Source organism: Durio zibethinus, chromosome 21 (genome assembly GCF_047325235.1).
Source record: "Durio zibethinus cultivar Kanyao isolate XHJ-2024 chromosome 21, ASM4732523v1, whole genome shotgun sequence".
Lineage (NCBI taxonomy): Eukaryota > Viridiplantae > Streptophyta > Magnoliopsida > Malvales > Malvaceae > Durio > Durio zibethinus.
Window position 1 is genome coordinate 7321168 of NC_143182.1, and position 25199 is coordinate 7346366.

General features: G+C 31.7%; 3 protein-coding genes, 1 long non-coding RNA gene and 1 pseudogene across 9 annotated transcripts; 3 read left to right on the forward strand and 2 right to left on the reverse strand.

Annotated features, from left to right (window-relative positions):
- Nucleotides 1-204: 204 nt before the first annotated feature.
- Nucleotides 205-674, reverse strand: LOC149512828 (actin-depolymerizing factor pseudogene; annotated as a pseudogene).
- A 783-nt stretch (nucleotides 675-1457) lies between these two features.
- On the reverse strand, nucleotides 1458-2657 carry LOC111305290 (uncharacterized). The gene is made up of 2 exons (XR_016331427.1): nucleotides 2320-2657; nucleotides 1458-1728 (listed from the first exon to the last, which is right to left on the reverse strand). It is a non-coding gene; the product is annotated as an uncharacterized LOC111305290 (long non-coding RNA).
- Nucleotides 2658-2819: 162 nt separating this feature from the next.
- On the forward strand, nucleotides 2820-5345 carry LOC111305288 (uncharacterized). 6 transcript variants are annotated; one of them, XM_022902669.2, is made up of 7 exons: nucleotides 2820-2972; nucleotides 3070-3164; nucleotides 3270-3370; nucleotides 3690-3759; nucleotides 4711-4738; nucleotides 4818-4878; nucleotides 5038-5345. In XM_022902669.2, exons 1-7 carry the CDS (start codon nucleotides 2960-2962, stop codon nucleotides 5129-5131), a joined length of 462 nt encoding a protein of 153 aa, XP_022758404.1. In that variant the 5' UTR covers nucleotides 2820-2959; the 3' UTR covers nucleotides 5132-5345. The 6 variants fall into 6 exon arrangements, with proteins under 6 accessions (XP_022758404.1, XP_022758407.1, XP_022758403.1 ...); XM_022902672.2 differs by having other exon boundaries at nucleotides 4815-4882; nucleotides 5038-5280; XM_022902668.2 differs by having other exon boundaries at nucleotides 4815-4878; nucleotides 5038-5280.
- Nucleotides 5346-5495: 150 nt separating this feature from the next.
- Nucleotides 5496-9097, forward strand: LOC111305287 (protein root UVB sensitive 2, chloroplastic-like). The gene is made up of 11 exons (XM_089750645.1): nucleotides 5496-5694; nucleotides 5790-5921; nucleotides 6086-6174; nucleotides 6275-6349; nucleotides 6561-6630; nucleotides 6727-6820; nucleotides 6925-7008; nucleotides 7191-7369; nucleotides 7562-7684; nucleotides 7772-8072; nucleotides 8762-9097. The coding sequence occupies exons 1-11, from the start codon at nucleotides 5683-5685 to the stop codon at nucleotides 8902-8904; spliced, it is 1302 nt and encodes a 433-aa protein (XP_089606771.1). The 5' UTR covers nucleotides 5496-5682; the 3' UTR covers nucleotides 8905-9097.
- An 11588-nt stretch (nucleotides 9098-20685) lies between these two features.
- Nucleotides 20686-22444, forward strand: LOC111306124 (transcription factor MYB30-like). Its single transcript, XM_022904032.2, has 3 exons — nucleotides 20686-20903; nucleotides 21028-21157; nucleotides 21776-22444. Exons 1-3 carry the CDS (start codon nucleotides 20771-20773, stop codon nucleotides 22332-22334), a joined length of 822 nt encoding a protein of 273 aa, XP_022759767.2. The 5' UTR covers nucleotides 20686-20770; the 3' UTR covers nucleotides 22335-22444.
- Nucleotides 22445-25199: the final 2755 nt, after the last annotated feature.

A 25199-nucleotide genomic window follows, 5' to 3' on the forward strand; every position in this document is an offset into this window, starting at 1 on the left:
ATATTTATTTTAATTTTTTTATATTTTAATTAATTTTATTTATTTTTATATTTAATTTAAAATCATTAAATTTTAAACATAAATATTCACCTTAGCATAGGATCGAACTTCCACCGATTTTGATTTTGAAGTAATGGAGATCTTTTCCCGCAAATGGGACCCTACATTTTCTCTCTAATTTCAAATACCGGAACAGAAAATGCATTGGACAGGGAAACAAAGAGAATAATTCTTAAACATACCAATATATGTGAAAATTGTTTGACAGTTTCCAAATACCGGTGACAGACTTCCTTTGTTGAGCGGAAAAAAAAACAGTAAAGAACCAGATTTAACAGCAACCAGATAATTTTAGCCCAGAGCTTCATATCACCTTCATCAGATACTGGTTATTCAAGAATTACACATACTAATTTTTGTCAGAAATTGATTCTGAACGTAGCTTTAGGAAGCAAGGACTAATCCAGAGTTGGCAAAGCGGAGAAGGTAACTCCTCAAATGAAACAGTTAAATTACAGAACGTTCAGTGAGCACGATCCCTCAACACTTCAAGATCCATCTCTGTAGGGTCAGTAGCCTGAATCTCATAGTGGATGCCATCCAGTTCTCTTCTAAGCCTGTCTTTAGAAGTGGCATAGAGCATCTTCGCACGGATTCGAGAGGATGAAGGGGACCTGATCAATAAAACCAAATTGTTAATTAAGAAGATTTGATGAGCAACTTCTTTAACCTGATAAATGCCAGGCTAGTGCCATTGCTACATGAGAACAATATTAATGATGTCCATTTTTTATCCCTAGTGAATCCCAAGTTTCGAAAGAGTAACCTTCTTGCCTATAAAGTAAAAAACTAAGACTGCAAAATAAGATGTCCAGTTATGGTTGCGTAAGTCTATCAAGCAAAACACGGAGCAAATACTGGTATTTTATCTCCCGCAGCTGCATTCCTTCATTAATGCTGCCATGGAAAGCATACAGGCAGCCCCTATTGTTCCTTTATTTCCTTTCTAGCTGCAGGGCAATTAAATCCATATAAAACTTTAATTGTTCTTTAATTTGCATAAACGACCAAAAAGGGTACCATACTGACAAATGCACACTCAAAAACAATGTATCCAAATACTCTGAAGCGTAACCTGCATGAAGGTAATAAATAATACAGCAATACACCCAAGAGCATTTAAAAAGGAATGCTAACAAATATGGTTATAATTTTCTCTCAATTTAAGTTACTAATGTACCAAACAACTAATAGGTGTACTACATCTTCAAGGAGGTCCAAAGCCAACATATTATATTGATGTTAATATGACATAAACAATTGAAATTTGTCGCTTGAGATGTATAGCTAGATAAGATATCAAGTTAAGGACCTGTCCAATAACAAGTAATCGCTCCTATCAAATATGTTAAATTGCAATATAAAGACAGTTAAAGGCAAAAAAAATAACCATGCAATGAAGAAAATCTGGAAGAAAATCTGGCTCTTTTGACAATTTTCAGAAGTAACAAAATCAAAGTCATATACAGCATATCAGCAATCGTTCTCAGGCAGAGATGCAGTGAAGTCATCATAGCTCTCAGCAGGGCCACCAGTTTTTTCAACCACAACCTCCTTTTTCTTCTCATCGATCCTAAATATCACATAGCGGTAAACTTTCTTCCTTTTCAGTTCCAAAAAATTATCCTTGGTATGATCAGCAACGCCCATGCCAGATGTAGCATTTGGCTGGAAACAGAAGCAGATTGTCATACATTTATTTGATTGATAACGTTTAATTTTCATATTGTTCAAAAGGATGATAACAAATGGATTGACATGCTCATTAGTTTCAGAGATTAAATATCTTGAATAAGCAATCATGTGCTAAACTCATAAGCCGCGAGGCTGAAAAATGTGACATAATCGAGAATTTTGAGGAAACCTAAGAACATATAGAACATGCAATGGAAGAAACTCAAGTTGAAAGATGCAATAACAACCTCTTTGGCCCCTAAGAATATCTAAGATACCAATCCAAAGTCATATATCAATTACTTAAACAGTCAAGCTGATTCTTCAAAAGGGAAAAAAAGGCCTTTTCCTGAGCTATTTTTTTCCTCCACATCAAATCATTTCTAACACCAAGACCAAAGGGTAATGTTTTCTTATGAACAAGAAGTTAAAATGAAAGCCTTTTAGTTAGCAGTTCACATTATTGTTTAGAACAGAAATGAGCCTAAGAACTAGCAAAGTAAACATTTTAGAAGAAATTTAACAATAAAAAGATGAACCCATGCATGAAACTCAAAGAAAGGAAAACAGGAGAAAGAGAGATACCCGACTGATTCCTCTAAACGACATGGCAGCAGAAAGTAGTTTAGAATAAAAAAAAATGAGAAAAATGGAAGTGAAGAGCAGCCCTGGTTATGAAAGAAAAATAGAAAAGAAAAGTGGGGCGGTGCCTAGGGTTAACGCTTGCAATTTGCACGACGAAACCGACACCCAAGCAGGGAATATCCAAAAAAGTCGCCTCTTTTAATCTCAAGCTTTCCATTTTTGACCTTCAGCAAATCTCAGCCGTCCATGGGGCCCCCCTTTGATCGTCATCATCAATTCAAGTTCTTCTTCTTCTTCTGGTAGCCGCGTATCCATTTTTTTATTAAAAAAACTATTTCCAAAGCCAACCGGACCCAATAACCTAACTCAGTCCAGTCCGGCCCAAATATGTTTGGAATATGGGTCCACCCTAGAGCCTACAAATGGCGCAATTCTGTTGGCTAGAAGATCTAGTCGTACTGACAAACTAATGTAGACAATTCGGACCTTTTGAAAACGAGGGCTTTTTCTTTAACTTTCAAATTTCAGAAACCAAAGGGATCCGATCCGAATCCGACAAAACCTTTCATAATCAAGATTTGGGAGTATCTCTACTTAGGTTTTAGGGTTCTAAATTATCTCAAATTTTTCGCGCGAAAATATGGATCACGATGGTAGCCATTACGATCACATTTTTTTTCAATCGATTTGGAATTTCTATTGCCTTTTTTTTTTTATTTATTAAAGATGAATTGATATCTTTGCTTTTAGGTCAAAGAGGATCATCAACCCCGTCAGCGATGCTTGCTTCTTTACTTAGTAGAAGAGCCAAGCTTCAAGAAGAGCTTCGAAACATCGAAAGACAGGTAGTTTCATCCTTTTTCTCTCTTTTCCTCCCAATTTTATTCAAATCAGGTTATATTTTACATTCCTATTTCTGGTTTTGAATATTAGTGGAAAGTTAAATGCAGGTGTATGATATGGAGACAAGTTATTTACAGGATCCAAGCCAATGCGGCAACGTTTTGAAAGGTTTTGAGGGATTCCTCTCTTCATCTAAGAACACTGCCCTGTATGGATGCCTGTTTTAACATTTTCCCTTCATTTTTATTCTTTATTCATCTGCCTATGTGATGTTAAAGTTTTCATTATCTTTGTTTAGGATTTATTAAGCCAAAAAAACATTATCTGAGACTATAGAGTCTGTTAGATGTATAGCTTCAGGGCTCTGCGGCTTTGCTAAGTCTTAATTTTTTTTTTTAAGTTCTATTCCCCAAGTCATAGTGTGACATTCCTTAAGAACGATTCAATTCGATTCAATTCAATGCAATGCAAACTTGTCTTAGGGGCTTGTATATTATATATGACCCATTATTGAACTTGAGTTGCAGCTTGAAGCGGTCCAGGAAGTTCCAGCCTGAGGATAGGCTATTCTCATTATCTTCGGTCACTTCTCCTGCAGTTTGTATTCTTCTTAATTAAGTTGCCCTCTGTTTTCCTCTTCTTCTTTTCTTCTTTGCTCGCATATCGATTTCTTGTCCATGTCAAATGAAGTATGAGATTGGTTTCTCCAAATGCTGGCACAGAACCAAATTTGCTTCAAGATGTGTCTTGCTACAACCAAAGCTTAGGGCTATAGGCAATGCCGAATTTGCATTCTTTATTTAGAGTTGCATGTGAATTATAAGCACATGTGACCATTAATAGGATGAAGATGTTAGATTATGAATGAGATGGCATTTGCTTCTTATCTATCACATTTTTTCTAATTGTATACTTTGGTTGGGAGGAGGGTTGTTTGTGTTTCTTTTTTTGTCCTCATTTCACTATATCATTTTGCATTCAATTGCATACTCAGAGACACATTGAGTGACAACCATTCTATTATCCACAGAGAAGCTCATGAACTGAATGCAACTTTATGCAAGCAGCATGTTGCTATTGCTGGAAATAAAAGCACCAAAATTGCATGTCCTTGCAGGCCAAAGTCTTTCTCACACTCCTCAATTATACACATTGCAATTAATGTATTGCTGCCCATTCTACAGAAAATCCTGCTAAATGTTTCCAAACTGGATGGTTGATTTAAAACCATCATCAACATAAAGATCCTGTTGCACTTCCAAACATGGCGTCATTTTATTTAAAGAGTGCTGGATATTCTAATTACTATGACTACCTATCTTTGGGAATAACTCTTCCTGGATTTCATGAAAGATGATATTTTCAGTAAAATAGTTGTTTTGTGTTTTGTGTTTTGTGTTTTGTGTTTACTGCAGCTAATTTTTATTAACTTTAAAATAGTTGGATGGAGAAAAAAGAATGGAGTCTACAACTTGTTTTCTCTCAGAATTTTGTTCACTAGGAGGTTTCTCCAACTGATTTTTCTTCTGCTATTGTTTATTTTGTCAGGCTGAAGAGATTGCTACTGGTAGAGATGGTGAGCCTATAATATGAAGGTGCATCAACAAATTTCCTTTCTTGATGCTTATTGTTTGTGATTCCTTTGTGTTTAGCAGATGGGAAATCAGATTATGGTCCTGGTCGGTCTAAGGGAGGAGGTTACTTTGCCAATGGGCAGTAAGTGCGTTAATTTTGTATTCGTTCGGAATATTAATTTGTGAAAATTCACCTTGGTCTGATGCTTGAAAACAATAACTGAGCATGATATAGTCTTGCAAATGCTTTAAAACTCTAAACTCCAACTATATATAACTTATATGTCTGTATTCTTTGCAGAGGAAAACCAAAGAAGGGAAGAGCTAGAGAAGCGAAGAGAATGAGACACTCTAGTGAGCCAGACTATGATGATGATCCTGATGTGACATTATGAAACCACTTTGATCTGATGAAATATTTGGCTTTTCCTTAGAGCTTTAATGTCCAATCTTATATTGTTTATGTCTAAAAACAACCGGTGATGGCAGAGGTTATTTACTACATGATTTTCAAGTGTATATAGGAAAAAAAAACACTTTTTTATTTTTCATGGTGCTCAAAATTGAATCAAGGGTACATATGGCCACTGTGTTGAATGGCAGCGTAAATGAACCTGTACAGTCTAAAATTTCTGGGCTTAGTTTCTTAAATCACAATTTCTCAGCTTGACCATAATCCCTGATGGGCTCGCAAATCCACTTTGCTTGTCGTAACCCACAGCTAGTTAGCCATGAGGGTCAAAGCAACGGCTGACCCTTAGCCGAGCTGGGAAACGCAAGACAATTAAACGACGACGTTCCCACAAATTATAAAAAAATGAACTCTTCGTGGAAACGGTAAAAGCTCCCTCTTTGGATTTCTCCGTCCTTACTTTCTCCGATTCCAACGTCGTGAGTGTCTTATCCTCCCACCGCTCTACGAAATCGAATTCTCGTTTCGCTCCAAATGAACTTGCTGGTATCATTTCAAACTTATCTTCTCCAAGAATTAATATGAAATTTCTTTTCTTTGCTTTTCTTTTGGCTTTTGGTTTTGAAAAACGAATAAAACAGGAGAAGCTGAAGATGCCAAGGAAGGAACCGGGTAAAGAGAAAGCACCCAAAGTCGAAGTTCCGGTTTGCTGGCTCGAAACATCTGATTCCGTCACTCGCCGTTACGAATTTGTACACGACGGCTACCTCTCCGTGAGTATATCTTAAACTTAAATTTGCCATTCAGAAAATTTTACATATAGTTTGGTCGGCGAATTTAAGCTGTTTTTGCTTTTTCAAAGTGTAATGGTATGGTGTTACTTGCAAATACTTCTTTTGGGTATTTCATGAATTTCCTTTCCTTTCTTTTGGTGTAGGTGAAGGTGGTTAATGATTCAAGACCGGTCTACCATAGGGTAGTTGAACCTTTCCTGAACAAGTTCTTTCCCTCGGGATATCCATATAGGTACAATTCTTTATTTCTACTTGTTTACTTGTTGAATTTATGAGATTGGAACTAGCCTGAGAGTTTGTAATTATTACTTGTTGGTGTTTCATGTGAACAGTGTGAATGAGGGTTACCTTAGATGCACACAATTTCGGGCATTGCAACACTTGTCCAGTGCAGCATTATCCGTTTTATAAGTCAGGTCCCTTCTCATACCTAGAAGGATTCTCCAAATCCTAGTAACAGTAGCATATAGATGTTGCCTAAAATTTATTTTACAAAAAAAAAAATGAGGTAGGGGAAAAGGGGCTGTCTATTTTCAAATGTGAAAATATTTAGTTGATCTTTTGGAATATGACTATCAGCGTAAATATGAGGTCATTGTCATTTCCATACATTCTCACTCCTTTGCAGTCACTTTTATTTGCTGCAGGCTTGCGACCTACCCCTGCACAGGCAACTGCAGTTGGTTGGGTAAGCTTTTATTTTAGTTGAAGAATTCATACTGAATATGTGATCCAAACCGCACTTTTTGGTAAGAAACTTTCCGTTTGTTTTGTTGATGAGCAGATATTGAAGGATGGAATGCAGCATATGGGAAAGCTCATATGTAGTAATTTGGGTGCAAGAATGAACTCAGAACCAAAACGTCGGAGAATTTTGGGTTTGTATTCTTATTGCAGTTTTTGCTGAATGTCAACTACTCTTCACTTGATACTACCTATGTCATGTTGAGTGTTTTCAATGAAGAAGCCTTTAATATTGCAGCTGATGTGCTCTATGATCTGGTTACGGGTTTGGAAGTTCTTTCACCTTTATGTCCTCACCTTTTTCTTGAAGTAGCAGGGCTCGGTAATTTTGCAAAGGCATAACTTTTGTGATTAATTTGCTTTCCCGAAGACCCACATCCATTACTTTCACTTCAAAAATTTGCCTTTTTGGTTTAGTTTAAGAACATTTTAGAGTTGCATGCTAAATACTACTCTTTCGCCAATTGGTACTTCTTTGTTGAATTTTACTTCTCTATTTGAAAGGAATGGCAGTGGTTGCTGCAAGGGCGACTAGATTACCAATATGTTCTTCAGTTGCCAAAGAAGGGAATCTTAGTGACCTATTTGCAAAAGGAGAGGCTATATCAACACTTTGCAATGTTGTTGGTATAGGAGTTGGGATGCAGTTTGCATCTACTCTTTGTTCATCAATGCAAGGGAAGGTATTAAGATTGTGATGACTCTCTGATTTTAGTCATTTATTATAGTTATGCTATTGATGCAAGAGAAGGCACAGCAATGTTAGGACTTGCATGCTAATCCTTTCTGCTCTTTATCATCTCAAGCTTTTTACTTTACATGTGTGTGTCATTTCCTGGCAATTTGGATTGCTGATAATGAATAAGAAATTGCAGTTGGTTGTTGGGCCTTTTCTTTCCTTCATACGTGTGTATAGTGTCGATGAAGAAATGCGAGCTGCACCAGTCAATACATTGAATCCTCAGAGAACTGCCATGATTGTGACTGATTTTCTAAAGGTTTGTTTTGAATGGTTTGAACCCAGTACTTTACATGCCTGCCAAGGTTTTTCATCTGTTTGATTTTTCAATTGTACTCGACTCAAGACAGGAAAGGTATCTAGTCCTGCAGATCTCAGATACCGAGAAGATCTGCTATTTCCTGGACGACTAATTGAAGATGCTGGGAATGTGAAAATAGGAAGGGCTTTGCACAAGGTTGTCAAGCCTTCAAAACTTCAGGAATGGAAAGAAATATTCCCTGAAGAGAAGTTTGTTTTGAGTCATGGAAATAAATGGACTGACATGTTGTTAGAGCATAATGCTACAGGAGAAGATGCACTAAGAGGTTGGCTATTTGCTGCATATGCTGCAAGCATGGAGAATTCCTTCCATGAGCCAAGTGTTAGTGTCATGGACTTAAGGAAGAGTTTTGAATCTCATATCAGATATAAAGGAAGGTCACTGGGGTATATAAGGGTTCACATCACCTTTGTTTTATGAGGTGTCTTTTGTGGGACAAAACCGTGAGATCAGAGCGGCCAGAGCGGACAATACCTCACAAGGGTGTGAACTATGACAAGTAAATTGATTTGAGACGTCGGATGAGTGGATATCCAGGTCATGGAGCGCGCGGGTCTTGAGCTTTAAGTTTCGGTCCATGACAAGTAGTATCAGAGACAACTCTAAACCGTTCAATCCATACCAAGCGCCTCGAGAGAAGTAGGAAGGATGGCTAGCCTTCGTGATGAGGGCGTCACGAGGCTGGGTGAGGAAAAATGTCACGGACTTAAGGAGAAGTTTTGAATCTCATATCAGATATAAAAAGAAGCTCATTGGGATATATAAGGGTTCACACCACCTTTGTCTTATGAGACGTCTTTTGTGAGACAAACTTGTGAGGTCAAAGGGGTTAAAGTGGATAATATCTCACAAGGGTGTGAACCGTGACAAGTAGGTTGATTTGGGACATCGGATGAGTGGATGCTTGGATCCTAGAGTTGCGCAGGTCTGAAACTTGAGTCTCGGCTAGGTTGATTTGGGACATCGGATGAGTGGATGCTTGGATCCTAGAGTTGCGCAGGTTTGAAACTTGAGTCTTGGCCCATGACATTAGTGTCTTGCAAGATGCTTACAACAAGATGAACAGTATGTTCACTCCATTTCTGTGTGAGCTGCAGGCCAAAGGTTGGCATACTGATCGTTTTCTTGATGGAACGGGAAGCCGTTTTGTATTTTGATATTTCATAGTTCACTCGATATTCTACTCCTAGACAACAGATATTCATTGTTGAAACTGAGCTGTAAAAGAGATTGTATTTGTTTTTAGAGGTAGTGATGTGCCCGTAATTTGAATATAGGCTGTACTTGCACTAACTTGCATTTGAATTTTTGGAATGAAAAACATCAGTAAAATCATCAATGTTTGTTGTTTCTGAGGATTGATAATAAATATTTTACTTTTTAATAATAATTTGCATGCAGTGCAAATATTTTAATAATAAAGATTATCATTTTAAATATTTAATGTATTTTTAAGTATCTTAATATTAAATATTATTATTAAAATATTACTATTTTAAAACATTTATATTAAAATTTTAAATTTTTTAATATTTCAATAATTTAATAATGAATATTTTAATATTTAATAATTATGCCAATATTATTATTTTAAAAAAATAACAGCAAAATGATATAAATATTTTTCATTGAATCATTTAAACAATAAAAAATTTCTTCTTTTTTAAAATGTCAATATCTTTTAGAATTCAATTTGCATAAAATAAAGGGGGCCTAAATTTCATACTGCTAATTAGATTTTTTTTTCTAATTTTATTTTGTAACTGAAATTTCGAGGAATTGAATTTAATCATTATAACTCCGGACGTTTCTTCATTACCATCGTATTCAAATCTCATTCTGTCAAATAAAGTGAACTTTTTAAGTTGCAAAGTTTACTACAACTTGATTTCTCACCCGGTTAATTTTAGAGTTACTTTTCCTGCTGAGTTTGGGTGCAAAGTCAGATCATGCATGCATTGGAGCAGCAGCAGCCTCTAATTCCCCTGACTAATAAAACCTCAAAAATGGATTTTGTTTAGCAAACAGCATTCAAAAATCAACCAATCCTTTTCGTAAGAGTAGGATTCCATTTCATGTTTTTCACGTAGCCAACCCAACCCAGTAATCCACAATTTTTCTTTGTTTGTTTTCCTGCCCATCAATCTTTCTTCAAATGCAAGATAAGCAGCAGGTTTCAGGATTTAGAAGAACAATCTGCCATTCAAAATTTTTGATGGGATAGAAAAGCTTTGTCCAATGAACAAAAATTAAATCGCCACAAATACTTCTGTCCTTGGTTTTTTTTTTTTTTCTCCTTAATCTGCGAGACTGTGACCAGAAAAACTCAGCGCTGCACAAAGCCTGTGCAACTTAATGTCTTTGCTGGAGGGTGTTGAACTGAGAATGTGACGCTTTCGTGGCTTGTTAGCTAGCTGTCAATATGCAAAGCAATAGAAGAGGAACTTAAATTGGATAATCTAATCTACATATGTAATTAACGACATAAAAAATGTTGAAGGTTTGGCCCTAATTCATTCAGACCAAACCATAAGGAAGGACACACAACAGTTTGTCTTTTTTTTTTTTTAATAAAAGAGACCGTGATCTGAGAGTAATAAAAAAAATTATATGTGCTGAGATTTGCTTCAATTTATTAAATATAATCTTTTAAATATAATCGAAAGCTAAAGCCACAACAAATATTGGAAAGCCCCAAATTATTGGATTTGGGTAAACCTGATTAATACGTGAGCGATCGAGATACAGCTGAGGGCCTGAGTGCTGAAGCAGTGGGAAAATGAGAGAGTACCGAATCTCTTTCATGTCTGCCCGCCTGCAAAAAGTCACGTTTAACTTTAATATCTCAAGTTTAGTTCAATTTATTTTAGAGTTTATATTTCCTGTTTCTGCTGTGTCAATGTCACTACTCCAAGTGCTTGTAACAACCACGGAATTCATGAGCACAAAAGTCGCAGTCTTACACCTTTACCTTTGACTACAATCCTGTCCTCCTCTCCGCTTCAATGTCTACCACAAACGTACGTATTAAACTTAACAGGATTTCAACTATGCCGGTTGCTGAGAAGTAGTCATAAACAACTCATTTCTCAACATCTTCTCTCGGTTCACACACTTTTTTGAACAATTAAATAATTGAAAAAAATTATTTATTTATTTCTGATTTTACGCTTTAATGCAAGCATACCGACCATGACTATAATTTCTGGTAATAATGAAAACGATGGGATAATCGGAAAATTCGCGATTCCATTTTAGGCAAAGGCCAAAAGGTGTTTTTGCTCGTCTATGATGATATATACCGAATTTTCAAAGGGAGACACGTTAGACAAAAAAGATGTGACCCAAAGGAAGCCTAAATCTACGCCTTCAAGTCCACTTAACATTGCCTGGTGCTAACCACGACCATTGCCACTGGACACTTCAAATTTTTCATCCAACCTAAATGATGTTGCAGCCATCCCCACAATTAGCAGCAAGGCTGCACATATACCCTCACCCTTTTTATTTTTTATTTTTAATTTTTGCATTCTTTTGTTTTTACATATTTTTAAAGTGCAAATTGCAAAATAAAACCATTAAGACTTTAATTTTATTTATAATTAAAACAATAAACTTGTCATGATAGTTATCATAATTATTTTGAGACCGTTAGACATAAAAAAGTTTTAAAATCGAGAAAAATAAAAGGAAAGAGTCGCCATCAATCTTTGTTAGGGTATGATTGGCTACCCAAAAGTGTATCATTTTAATAAAACTATAAAAACGGGTTTAAAGTTTATCAGATTGGATCCGGGAGTCGATTACGTGTGGAGAAGAATTATTACCCTCACAACACCCATAAATTAGTACCATTTAATTACGCGCTATTTTCAATGTTGGATAAAAATGATTTTAATTTAAAATTTAACACTAATTCTCTTCATTTGAAAAAATAAAATTTTGATGAAATTTTTATTTAAAAATATTGAGAAAATTTTTAAGTTAAAGAATTATCTTAAAATTCTCCAACATATAGGCAAAATTTAAAATAACTCTTTTCACTTAAGATTTAACACAACAATCCTTAAAATGAAATAACATTCTTTATAAAAAATTGTTGGTAACTCTCCAACATCTAGGCAGAGTACCAATAATTATTTTCTTCGGAATGTTTTTTTTTATTTTGTAATATCACACATTTTTTAAAAAAAGTATTATTCTTTTTTTTATTATAAAATATTTTATCACCAAGTATTAAATAAAAATTAAAGACAGAATAGTACAAATAATTACTGATAATAACATGCTAATGTATATATGCCAATGAATGTTATGTAGGATGAAATGCAATTTAAAAATTGAATTCTTAAGTATAATGAGACCACCCCGACTCTCCAACATTTAAGCAAAGCTTAGGTGTGACTATTTATATTTAAGATCCCAATTTACTATTATACTTTTTATTTATTAATCTTATTATTAATGCGAATTAAGAAATCGTGAGAAAAGATTTAACGAAGTAAAATTTTCTAAATACCCCATCATCTAGGCGGCATTCGGGAACAAATTACTTCAAATGAAATTTTCATACGTATCCTTAGAATTTTTAGGATGTTTTGAGTAAGGACTTGAGTAAAGGTTTTAAAGATTAAGGTTTCAAGATTTTGAATATTCGAATTTTAAGGGTTTGGATTTAAGTTTTGAGGGTTTTAGGGTTCGGTTTTAAGGTATGAAAGGTTTAAGATTTTGATTTTAGAGTTTGAGGATTTTGGGGTTTTGATTTTAAAATTTGAGGTTTGAGGTTTTGATTTAAGTGTTTGAATTTTAGGGGTTTGGATTTAAGAGTTTAAAGGTTTGAAATTTTGGATTTTATGGGGTTTAGGATTTTTAGGGGTTTTAGAAACTTAAGATTTTGAAAATTAAAAATTAGTGTTTAAGGTTTCGTTTTTAAGAAAATACGAACATCTCTAAAAATCTTCCAACATCTAGGCGGATTTTCGAAGTAAGTTTGATTTTAATGATTTTTGAAAATTAATTAAAATTTTTTTATTTTTTTTATGAAAATTTATTAATAATAATTCTTCAACATTTAAGCTGAATTATTTCTTTAAAAAAATATTTTTTATTCTCTCCAACATCTAGGCAGAGAAAATAATAATAATAATAATTATTATTATTTTTGAGCATTTTTAATATATATTTTTAATTATTACTTATTTTTAATTTTATTATTATTAAAATAATTAAATATTTATTCTAACAAATCTAGAAATTTATCATGCATAAATATATAAAAATACTTAAAATAACAAAAATAATAATATATATAAAAAAATTAGAAAATAAAAAAAAAATTTTACCTAAATCGGACCGGTCAACGACGGTTCAGTTGGACTGAAAAGGGGTCGGTTCGACGCGGTTCGATTGAGTGGTCTACAGTTCGGTCCGGTTCAAACCAGTTCAATTGGACCGATTAGTAGCTGTTGGAAGAGCGGATCCACGGGTCAGATTGCGCGGATCCCAGGTCAGATTCGGGTCAACACTCGGATCCTCTTTGACCGAAACCACGTCGTTTTGCTCCTTAATCTTTTATATATAATTGAAAAAAAAAATTTGTTCATTCTTTTTGTTTTTCAAAAAAAAAAAAGGGGGGAGAAAGCTTTGGGGAAAGCTCGTCCTCTGGTCATCGGACCACCGCAACGGCCACCACCTAGGTCACCGCCGACAGGGTTGTCGGTGGTCGCAGGTGGTCGAAAAATTTCAATAATACTCCAAGAAGCGCTCTTCAACGCGCTTTTCCTGGATCTGAAGTCCGTTTTACCAAAAACAACCTCGATCAGCGTAGATCAGGACTCAAAGTTTCTGTTTTTTTCTTTTTTTTTTGTTGAAGCAAGACTTACGTGATTTTTTTGCTTTTGTAGGTAGCTTTGGCGTTGGGTTCTTCCCTACAGGGAGGACTGTTTGTCTCTTTTTTCTTATTTCTGTTTTTGTGTTTCTATTTTCTTGGTTGGTGTGGGTTAAAGGGTTTTTTTTTTTTTGTGTCTGGGTGTTCGAGAGGGTGTTGTGGGCAGTGTGTCTAGAAGTGAAGAACTGTCTGAAGGTTTTCGAGAGGGGATCTTTGAGAGAGCTTTCGAAAATGGGGGTTCGAGAGAGCTAAGGGGAAGAAGTTTGGGGTTTTTAAGGAGCTTCAAATAGGGGAATAGATGGTAGTCGTAGGCGTGGTAGGGTGGCTGTTTAGACAGGGGGTTGGTCAGAGGACTGTAGGGTGGCTGATCCAGGGCGGCAGCAGCGCCAACCACCTTACTTTCTGTTATTCTCTTTTTTTATTTTTTTATTTTTTTTGTTTTTTATATAATTAATAATTATTTTTTAAAATTATTATTATTATTATTATTAAAATCATTAATATTATACTGAAATGAAAACAGTAGACCCAAACAAAACCGGTGTCTACAATAATTATATTAACTTTACCTTGATCATCCTTATCTTTTTCATCATGGTAATTAGAAATCTTTTTATATTATATACATTGAAAATATTATACCCAAAAAAAAAAAAAGAGCTGTAGCAATAGCTGCTAATTCAACCTTATTCAGCTTTGGCCAAAAAAAAAAGAAAGAAAAACACTTTATTCAGCCGACCTGAAATATTTAAAGGGCAACTGGCATTATTTCATGAAAGTGTATTAATTAAACTTAAGATGTGTAATGATTCTCTTTGATAATTAAAAATGAAGGTTTTCTATATAAATCTTAAGATGCAAATTCCATGACATGCATTGAGAGACAATTTTTTGGGGAAATTGGGACTTCAGGCTTTTATTATAGAAGCAAGGGCTCCTTATAAACCGAAAGTTTTGAACTTAAATTTATAAAAAGTGCTAAATTATATTAAAGAAGTTTATGGATCGAATTGGATCTAATCAAACTTGATTGGTCTTTCAAAGCCCCGTTCAAGGCCGGGCTCCACAAAAAATTTTTGTTGTTTTGATTAAGGATGAAAAATATAATTATAATTATAATTGGTTTATGATATTGGTGAGGCTAGGGTAGCATGCTTGTCTTTTGGGTTGGAGATAAATTAACATTAAGCCATTGTGTATTGAGAAAGAAAGTTGTATTGAGTACCTCTTCTTCTTAAAAAAAATAGTTGTATTGAGTACCAAACTCATTTTCTAATAAGGGACTAGGGAGCACCCCAAAGCACCTCACCCTAGGTATCACCCCATTAATGATTTTAAGAGCTTTTGCTCTCCATTTTCTTTCTTTATTTGATGTTTTTGTTGTGACTTGTCTGTTGTCATCAAATTAATTTTTCATCTTTTTCCATGTCAACCAAACATCGAAAGGTAAAATCCATGGATTTCATTTTCTTTTCTTTCAAAATTTCCTTCAACCAAACATAATCTCAGTGGATCAAATAAGAAAAGTCCGTAACAAATATCAAATCCTAATTAATTTATGTTTTGAAATATTGTATGTCATCTAAATGCATTCAACCAAAGTAAACTAGTAGTATTAAGCCCTCCTTTTGTTTTAACTGGCTTGAAATTTCATTTCTCAGTAATTACATTAATGCAGCTTAATTAATTTTTACCATTTTTTGGGTAAGCTTCTAATTAATAAATTCAAGCTTTTAGCCTTTTGTATCCTCCATTCTGCCCATGGCCATTAACTTGGAAACGGTTATGGCTTGATTTGGATGCTCCTCCCACTATGTTGCAGTTTGTGTTTTACGATTGGACCCTGTATCAGTTATCATGTTTTTCTGTCTTTTTTATGTTTGCTTTACTAATTCCTAAATTTTATTGTATTTTATTCATTTATCCAAAAAATTATTATTTTATTTATTAATTTGTTGGTATTAAAATATACCCAAAAAGAAGAGGTGGCGAAAGGGGTTTAAAGCACATGTCATCTTGGAATTATTGGGAAGGCTATATATGTTTCATCCACGTGCATATATATTATTTATAAATACCTTTCTCCTCAAATCTCAAATCTAAAAAAAAAAAAAAACATTGCACGCTTGTGTTTATAAAAGTGATAAACTTTGCATTTTGAGATAAAATTTAAAAAAAAAAAAAAAGACACGAGGGCATATACATGTTGGAAGCATGTCAAGATATTCAAAGAAACATTGAGCATCTAGCCAGTGTCGGTAACCTCAAATGTTACGGATTGACTTAAAAAAGTGACCAATTAAGTTAGGAATTTATAATGCTCCCTCCCCTTCAAAAGCTTTGACATAAGAAATGGAAGCATGCTTTAACTATTACCCCACAGGACCACAGTAAAGAAGCTGATCATGAATTGATGATCAATTAAGTCAACATTTTGATTATGGTGGGCTCAACAAAATCACCCATTTTCAAGTCTTAATACATTTAACCGGGAAAGGTTACCAAAACAAAATACTCCTCCCATCTCCCATTTAATCAAGATCTTTGGCCACTCATCTATCAATTATTTCCCTTGAGAGTCACGTAAAAGTTTCCTTTTATGACCAGTCTGCCTTTGTTTTACTGTAATTTATTCTCTCCCAAGAAAAGTTAGGAAAAAGTTTTCAATGGTAGAGAAGCTTATCTGTCTCTTGTTTATTGAGTTCTAGTTAATTTGTGCAACCTCATACATAGAAAATTAATATATTACTGAATTTTTGTATTTCAACACTATCCACGTTACTTGCAATCCTTGAAGTTTTACTCAATTCAAAGTCTGCATTTGAATTGTCTAAAAATATATATTTGATTTTTTATTCCATGATTTTCAAAGCATTTTAGTTTATATAATAATTATCAACATAAATAAATACGTTAAATTGAATATAGGATTTACTCAAATGATTCATTCACTTTTAAATTCTTGTAAAATTATAATTCGACCCTCAACCTTTATAATTCTCTTTTTCTTATCTCTTACTTACAATTTTTTTTTATATAAAATAAAATGATTATTACAAATTTTAACATTAACTATGTTTATGCTTTAATTTATATTGCTGAAAATTTGAGTTCAAGCATTCAACAATACGTACCATATTGCTTATGTAATTTCATGGAAAAAAGAAAATAATGTATTTCTTTTCCTCTTAAATTATCAATTAAATATTAAAATGTTGTGCAAAAAGGAAGCTAGTGTAAATTCTATGTATTTGAACGTTGAAACTTTGTCAATTAGCTTTACGTATTTTCCAACATGACAATTTGTGAGACAAAAATAAGCGACTTTTTACCTAATTAATTTGTGACATCATTGTAGAAAATATGAACTTAAATAAAAGTCATGATGGTTTTAATAATCTTCTTTTTATAATAATAATTTAAATAGACTAACCTATATATAAATTATGATTTTCTCATTGACAGAAAATTAAGTACTTCTCAATAGCAGACATTTTTTACTCAAACATAACTGCTGAAATCATAGTTGAGAGTTTAGGTAATTGTCAAGTATGCTTGTGTCAACCGAAAATATATTGTCATATAAAACAAATATTAGTCTATATTAAAAAGTTGGAAAAGTCTCCAACTATTTTTGAAATCTGCAAACGATCATGTCATGACCAGACTGAGTTATGTAGAATTGTATAAAATTGTAGAAGCCAAAGCTGCTTTCTCATTGTATTTTCTATCCAACTTGTATATGACTTTATTGGCTAGCCATGATACACTAAATTCCATATATCCATGATGTTGCATTCGTTTTTAAAAAATCAATTTATGATCTTTTAGCAACAAGTTTTTTGAAGCAAAGTTTATAATATTGCAAAACTTTTATTTCTCATAGCATTAATTAATTATACATATATACACAAACACACACACACACACACACACACACACACAAATATTTAATAAGTTGCAACTATATGTGATGGTAAAAAAAAAAAAAAAAAAAGTTCCAACTATATATTACAATTCACATTTCATAAAAAAAAATTAATAAACATAAAAATCGTTAAAAATACTTTTTGGAATACTTCTAATTGCAACATTTTGTAATAATTTGTATATTATGACAAAAATAATTTTTGCATCATAAAAGATCGATGCTACAATTGGTGTTACAAAGTATATTTAATTTACAGCAAAAGTGTGTATTACTTTACTTGTAACATTACATAAAATTCAGTTATTAAATGTCACATTGTTACATTTAATTGTTGTAGGTTAAGAGTAGACTATTAGTCAACTGCTAAACTTGATCATATGGCCCCAAGTCCTCTGTTTTTTTACTTATTTTTATTATCTCACATGATTTCAAAAAAAAAAAAAAATTAATTTGCTGTGAATATATATTTATTTATTTAATAGTGGAAGCAAATATTTTTAGTAATATTTAAAGCCTGAACATGTTTGCCGAGTTTTTTTTTTCCATATTAGGTTATTTTATAATCTTATTTCCAAAATTAAGTACTTTCAATTTTTATTCCTAAAATCAAGTAGTTTTATACAATTGCACTGCTTGTTGGCATGATAATTACTCGTCACTCTCTTTCCTCCAATTCTTCCCTCTTTCTCCTCTGTGTATGAGTAAGCTTGAAATAAAAAGAGTACTCACTTGCCAAACTCCTTGAATCATTCTCCTTCACAAAACTTGTGGGAGTGAAAATATGAAATCACAAAATCCGTTGTCCATTAACCCTCCGACAAAAACGTGATCTTTCGATTTTTTTCTATAATATTTTTCTTTTTCCGAATTTTTTAATTCCTTTCTCATTAAACTTCCTCCCAACAAAATTTTATTTTGGTTCTAAATTTAAACTTTCTTCTTTTTCTTTCTCCTTAATTTACAGTAATATAGGTTTTTTACATTGAATGTTAGGATATCCATCTCGCTCTTCCCCTAATCTATCCTTCAATCCTCTCCATTCTTAATAACCAAAAGGATTTTTAGGTTAGATAAATTTTAAAAAATTCAAATTTGAGTATTTCTCAAGATAAATGAAGGCTTATCTATTCAAGTTTTATTTTCTGTAAATACTTATTTGATGAACTTTGTTCAGAGAATGAGATTGGAGGAAAAAATTATGAAAAAGATAACAATATGTTGCAACTTGCACGAAAAAAGATGAAAAGAATTGATGAAAGAAGATGCTCATTTGGATAGAATGCTGATGTGGACGTCAATCGAGTCAAAATATCTTTATTGTGGAAAAAAAATTTAGAAGTACTCCAGTTTGAGAATTAAAATTAAATAGTACCTTCACTTGGGAAAAAACCTCCATGTTTGTCCCACGCATGAGCACAAAGCACAAGCTGCTTTTCTTGACCCTTTCAAGTTTCAACACCATTAACATGCCAATTTCAAAACAATGCCAATTTTTATCTTCTTTTTTTCTGTCTAAATATATAGCATATGGTACCAAATTCATCAAAGAGAAAATGCAACTCCATATGTTCTAATTAAAGATGCCCCAAAAAATTCTCATATAATTTTGTCTGCCTTTAATATTATTTGAGAAGAAAAAAGAAAGTTCAATCAATTTCTTAGCATTGGTTTATGATAACAACAATAGGTCAATGAGTACTTAATTTGATAAATTCATATGACATGTATTAAATGATTGATTTTTTTTAATAATATAATTATATGATATTATTTGAATAAAAGAAACATATATTGAGATGAAGTAATCGTTTTATATAATGTTTTTTCTTATTAGATATAATATATTTAATAACCATATTAATAAGATATAATCAAGTTTTAATTAGGTGGAGCTATAGCCCAAAAGAAAATTTAGATGGAGCTGGTATGAAAAAGAGTTACTTTTCCATCGTGTGAAACCTGAAAAAAAAATTTATTTTCTAATTTAAAAAATTAAAACTATGACAGTTCACAATTGCAGCACCTTTGAAAAGAAAGGTTTAACCTTCTTCTACTCTAATGAGCCTTTATGTGTAATGAAAAACATAATACTAATTAAACAGCTATCCTTACATTAATTACGTACATCTAAACATATCGTAGATAACTATGTTTCTTGATTTTTTATTCTCCTAATTAAAATTATTCATAATACCACAGCAAAATAAAAGATAACTTCACTTAAAGAATAGATTATACCCAAGAGGAATGGAAAAAGATTGTTGCTAATATATATTGTTAATATGATATTATCTCATATTTAATAAATATCTAATATTTTATAAGTGGAAGATCAACTTGAATATAAAACTATAAAATACTGGATATTTATTAGATATTAAATAGTACTACTTCAACATTTTTTTTTTTAATTTTAAATTTAAGAAGAAGAAAATTCGACTCTGCTCTTTGACAAGGAAAACGACGTGTCAATTAATTAATGCTTCATTGGGATGGCTAATAGAGCAGGATTCATCATGTTGTTTTATTATCCTGAATTTTTTTTTTACCAGTCATCCAAATAAAATTTAAGTCAAATGCTCAAATGCATGCTTTCACTTGATAAATATTGTTGTTGAGAAGTACTATACTGAACTGGGTTTGAGTGGTCAGTTTTGACCAAGTTAAACTCTAAAATATAGGTGTTGTGTTCCAATGAGCTTTTGAAGTCACAAAGTAAGCCAGTTGTTACCAAAATATTTAGCCACTCAACACCAGTTGAAATATATACTTGGAGTAAAGCTGAATGAACTGCCTGAAAAGTTCATGCACTTGTGCACATAAATCATTCTATTCAAATCAATAACTCCATATGATATGATATATCCCCACGTTTTAATTGACCACTCAACCGATCCCATCACCACACTACACCTTGATGATATACATGAATAAAGGAGATTTCCTAGAAATTGTGGGCGTAGATATGCCTTTTGAAAAATATGAAAAAAAATATATAACAATAATGTAATATTACACTTTGGACTTTTTTGTGCAGCCCAACTTTTGGTTTTGCATTTTTCTTGACTCTTATGATGCACTGCTATTTATAAAACCCCTATAAATACTGTTATTTTGAGCTTATAATCAGTTCTTGGCATCTCAAAACAGAGCTAACAAGACAGCAGCCAGACTTTGTTCAGCTTTGAAAGGGAGAGAGAGGACAATGGTGAGAGCTCCATGCTGTGAGAAAATGGGATTGAAGAAAGGTCCTTGGACCGCTGAAGAAGATCAGATTCTCATCGATTACATTAAACTCTACGGCCATGGCAACTGGCGAGCACTCCCGAAACAAGCTGGTAATTTACTTGTTGAACAAAAATGCATCAAAATTTTCATAATCTTGATTTGTTATTGCGTGTAATTTAGTTGTATTGGTTTTGACCATCATTTGCTCTTCTCTTTTTCTTGTTGTTTTTACAGGTTTATTGAGGTGTGGCAAGAGTTGCAGGCTACGTTGGACAAACTATTTGAGGCCAGACATTAAACGAGGAAATTTCACCAGGGAAGAAGAGGATACCATAATTAACTTACATGAAATGCTTGGTAATAGGTGCGTATTTTGATTGAATTCCTCTAATCCCACAAACTTAAAGTTCCATTTCACTAGCTTAAAACAAAACATAATTAAACTAAAACCAAATTCCATACTAGAATTTAAGTTCATCCATTTTGAAACATGAAGATCTATTAAGGTTTTGAGCAGGAAATTAAATTTATTGGTCCAATCCTCAAAAAAAAAAAAAAAAACTGATTGATCCTCTTGGGTAATTTCTAGTTTCATTTATTAGTTTGAACTTTGAGGATATTGGAATATGCTGTTTATTAATAGAGCACATGGGTTTGATAACCATTTTTAGTTTCAATTTGGTTATAAATACTATATATCACAAAAACATGTTGGACTGAGAAGATTCCTTGCTGTGATTGTCCTTGTGTTTATTATAAACATGTTTCAAAGTTCAAACAATTAAAAATACTAACACCAAACAAGATTACCGATTAGGAAAGTGCACTAAACTTAATTTTCTCCATCTGACACTAAAAACAAGTTTTTTCATCATTTATTTCATTTAAAAAATTACTGCCAAAGGCAAGAACACCACATTGTTTACTGCATAGCCTCAGCAGATTCTCTGATCCTCCAATGGCTTTTCTTCTCCTTTTTCAGATGGGCTGCAATCGCAGCGAGATTACCAGGACGAACAGACAATGAAATTAAAAATGTGTGGCACACCCACTTGAAGAAGAGGCTGAAACAGAACCATGGCTCCAATGACAACAAGCGACAAGCCAATTTTGATTCATCCAAAAACATCAAAAAAGAGCAAGAACCCGTGAATTTTCTAGGCCCTGTAACTGCAGATAGCCCCGGATACAGGCCAGTCTCCCCACCAGAATCAAGCAGCGAAATTTCCACAGTAACGACAAGCGAAAACAATAGTAACATATGCATGATGAAGATTGAAACGCGTGAAGATTTCTCTGAAATCGATGAGAACTTCTGGTCAGAAGTATTATCGGCTGACAATTCAAGCATGGCCAGCGATTTTCAAGTGGTTGGTTCTGACCCACAACCTTATCGTCAGTACTTTCCAAGCTTCCCATTAGCAACGCTGGAACCTGTCAATGACTATGGTTCAAATCTATATGATAATGATACTAACATGGATTTTTGGTATAATCTTTTCACGAGAGCTGGGGATTTACCAGAAGTACCAGAAATTTGAGTTGTAGTTAGTAATTAACTTCTCGATCACGTTAGATGTAACGTTTTTTTTTTCAATTTTAACCCCATGATTATTCAGATTGGAAATGAAGATAAAAAAAATAATAATCATTCAGCTTGTTGATCAGCATAAAATGAAAAGTATGTTAAACAATCTTGAAATTGTCAAAACGTGCAAATTAATCTTGTATACTCCAAAATCGAATAATTTGGCAATAACCAACTTGCAGTAGTGCTTTGCTTGTCAAACAGAACTACAGTTAATGTGTATACTTGTCTAGACTGGCATATTGTTATAATCTTTTTCATACTTTCAAACCAAAAAAGTGGTGCTAGATCAACTGTGAAGTCAGCTACTTGATTTCATTAATTACAATGCTTACATTCATCATGATCCAAGAAAATGATTAACTTCAAGACAGATATAAATTGAAGGGAAATGCTAATCAGTACGTATCAGTAGATATGCATATCCGAAATTAAATTCTACTTGATTACATTGATTAAATTATGAGTGATAATTGCAGAACTAAATATTTTCTCTTAAAAACAAAAAATAAAAAAAAAATCATTATTTGTGCTCAAGATTGATTTTCTTGCTGAAATCCGTAGGATTTAATTATATTAGGTGCATACTTGCACGTTGTCACTAGTGAAAATTTTTTTTGTTTTGTTTTTTTATTTATTAATTTTTTATCAAATTTATTTAATTAAAAAAAAAGAAAAAGTAAAAATAAATAAATAGGATAGCATGTGAATACTTAAATTCACATATTATTCTCACAAAATATAAAAAAATTTTAAATAAAAAAAATCTCAAAAAGTAAATAAGAAAAAAAATTAAAAAAATTAAGCTCATAAAAGGTGTCACTTGGACACTCCGTTGAGTTCAAAATATTAATTTTTTAAATTAAAATATTAAATAATAATTTATTAATATTATACATATATATATATAAATATAAGATTAAATTAATAATGAAATATTTATACTTTTATATATATTCTAAAATAAATCAAACAAAACATATTAAACACATTTTTAGACCAATCTCATATCTTATTAAAAAAAAAAAAAAAGTGACCAATCCCAACTCGAACCCAATTTTTAAAAAATTGCTCACTATCATATTGAAATGAACCAAAACCTGTTGGATACAGATTATTTTTGCATCTCTATCAATTGTCACCTTTTTTGCAAATTTTATTTAATTAAAAAATACAAAAAAAAAGAAAAAAAACCAAATAAGGTATTACATGGACATCTCCATTGGCTTATATTTTAACAAAATTAATTTAATAAAAAAAATATAAAACAAAGGAAAAGGAATTCATTGGTATACTATGTGGATAATCCAATTAAGTTTAAAATATTATTTTTTAATTGAGTTATTAAATGATAATTTTATTATTTAAAAATTCAAAAAAAAATAAGCAAAAGGAAAAGAAAAATAAACAAAAAAAAGAAGAAGGAAATCATTGAAATAATGACTTTATTAATATAATATATAAATAAAAAATTAAATATATAATAAAATATATACTATTACATATAGTATAGGGTGGCTTAGGGATAAAGCACCTTAAATTTGCTTTTTGACCAATCTTTATTTTCCCTAAAAAAATCAATCTGACTTAATTCGATACTGAAAATACTCATATCCAATCCAGACAAATAAATACCTATAGAATACCGATAATTTTGTCATCTTTATTGATCAACTCATTTTATTGTAAAATTTATTTAATTAAAAAAAATAATAAATGATGTGCTATGTGGACATCTTTATTGATATTATTTTCTTACAAATTTTATCTAATAAAAAATAAAAAAAAATCACAAACTATCAGATTGAGTCGGATTAAAACCCATCATATACGAATTTTTTGCCATCACTACTTATTGGATCAATTTATTGTAAAATTTATGTAATTAAAAACCAAAAACAAAAGAAAAAGTAAGTTCGAGTGCTACGTGGACATTTTCATTTGTTTTTTTAACAAATTTGTCTAAATTAAAAACAAAAATAGTTGAAAAAAACAAAGAAAAAGTAAAAAAAAAAAAAAAAGACATCACGTTGACACCTTAAATGGAAATCAAACGAAAGTCAAAATTAATAAAATTTATATAATGAATGGATTAAATCTTAATTATATATAAATATAACATTTTTATTAAATTAAAATATTAAATTAATATAATAATATATAACTATAAAATAAAATAATTAATTAAAAATATAATTCACATATATACTTGAGGTAAAATGAAAGACCTTAAACCCTCTTTTAACTTAACCTTGATTTAAAACAAGAAAAATCTTGATCTGATCCTTAATTTTTTTATAAAAAAAGTTCAAAAAAATCAAGTTTAGATGCGACGTCGAGACATCTACTAATATTTTTTTCTTTAAAAATTATCAAATTAGAAAACATATATATTTTTAATAATAATATCAAATGCACCCATATTAAAAATTTTAAAATATTTAAAAATTTATTAAATAAAAAAAGAAAAATGTAAATAAAAAAATTAAATAAATGAATCAAATAACTTGATACGTAACAAACCCTTGATATAAAGTAGATTTGAAAAAAATTAAAATCTAAAAAATTATTTATTAAATAAAAAAAAAACACATAATATATCTTTGGTAGCAAGTGAGTCCCATAAAAAAAACTTTAAAATCTTAAATATATTTATTTATATTTTAAAATAAAAGTTAAAAGTTAAAAAAATAAAAATATTTGGTATAAGTAGATCTTACACACTAAAAATAATTTTTTATAAAAAAATAAAATCTTAAAAAAAAAACTATATTTTTATAATTTAAAACATATTTGTGAACCATAAAAAAAAAAACAA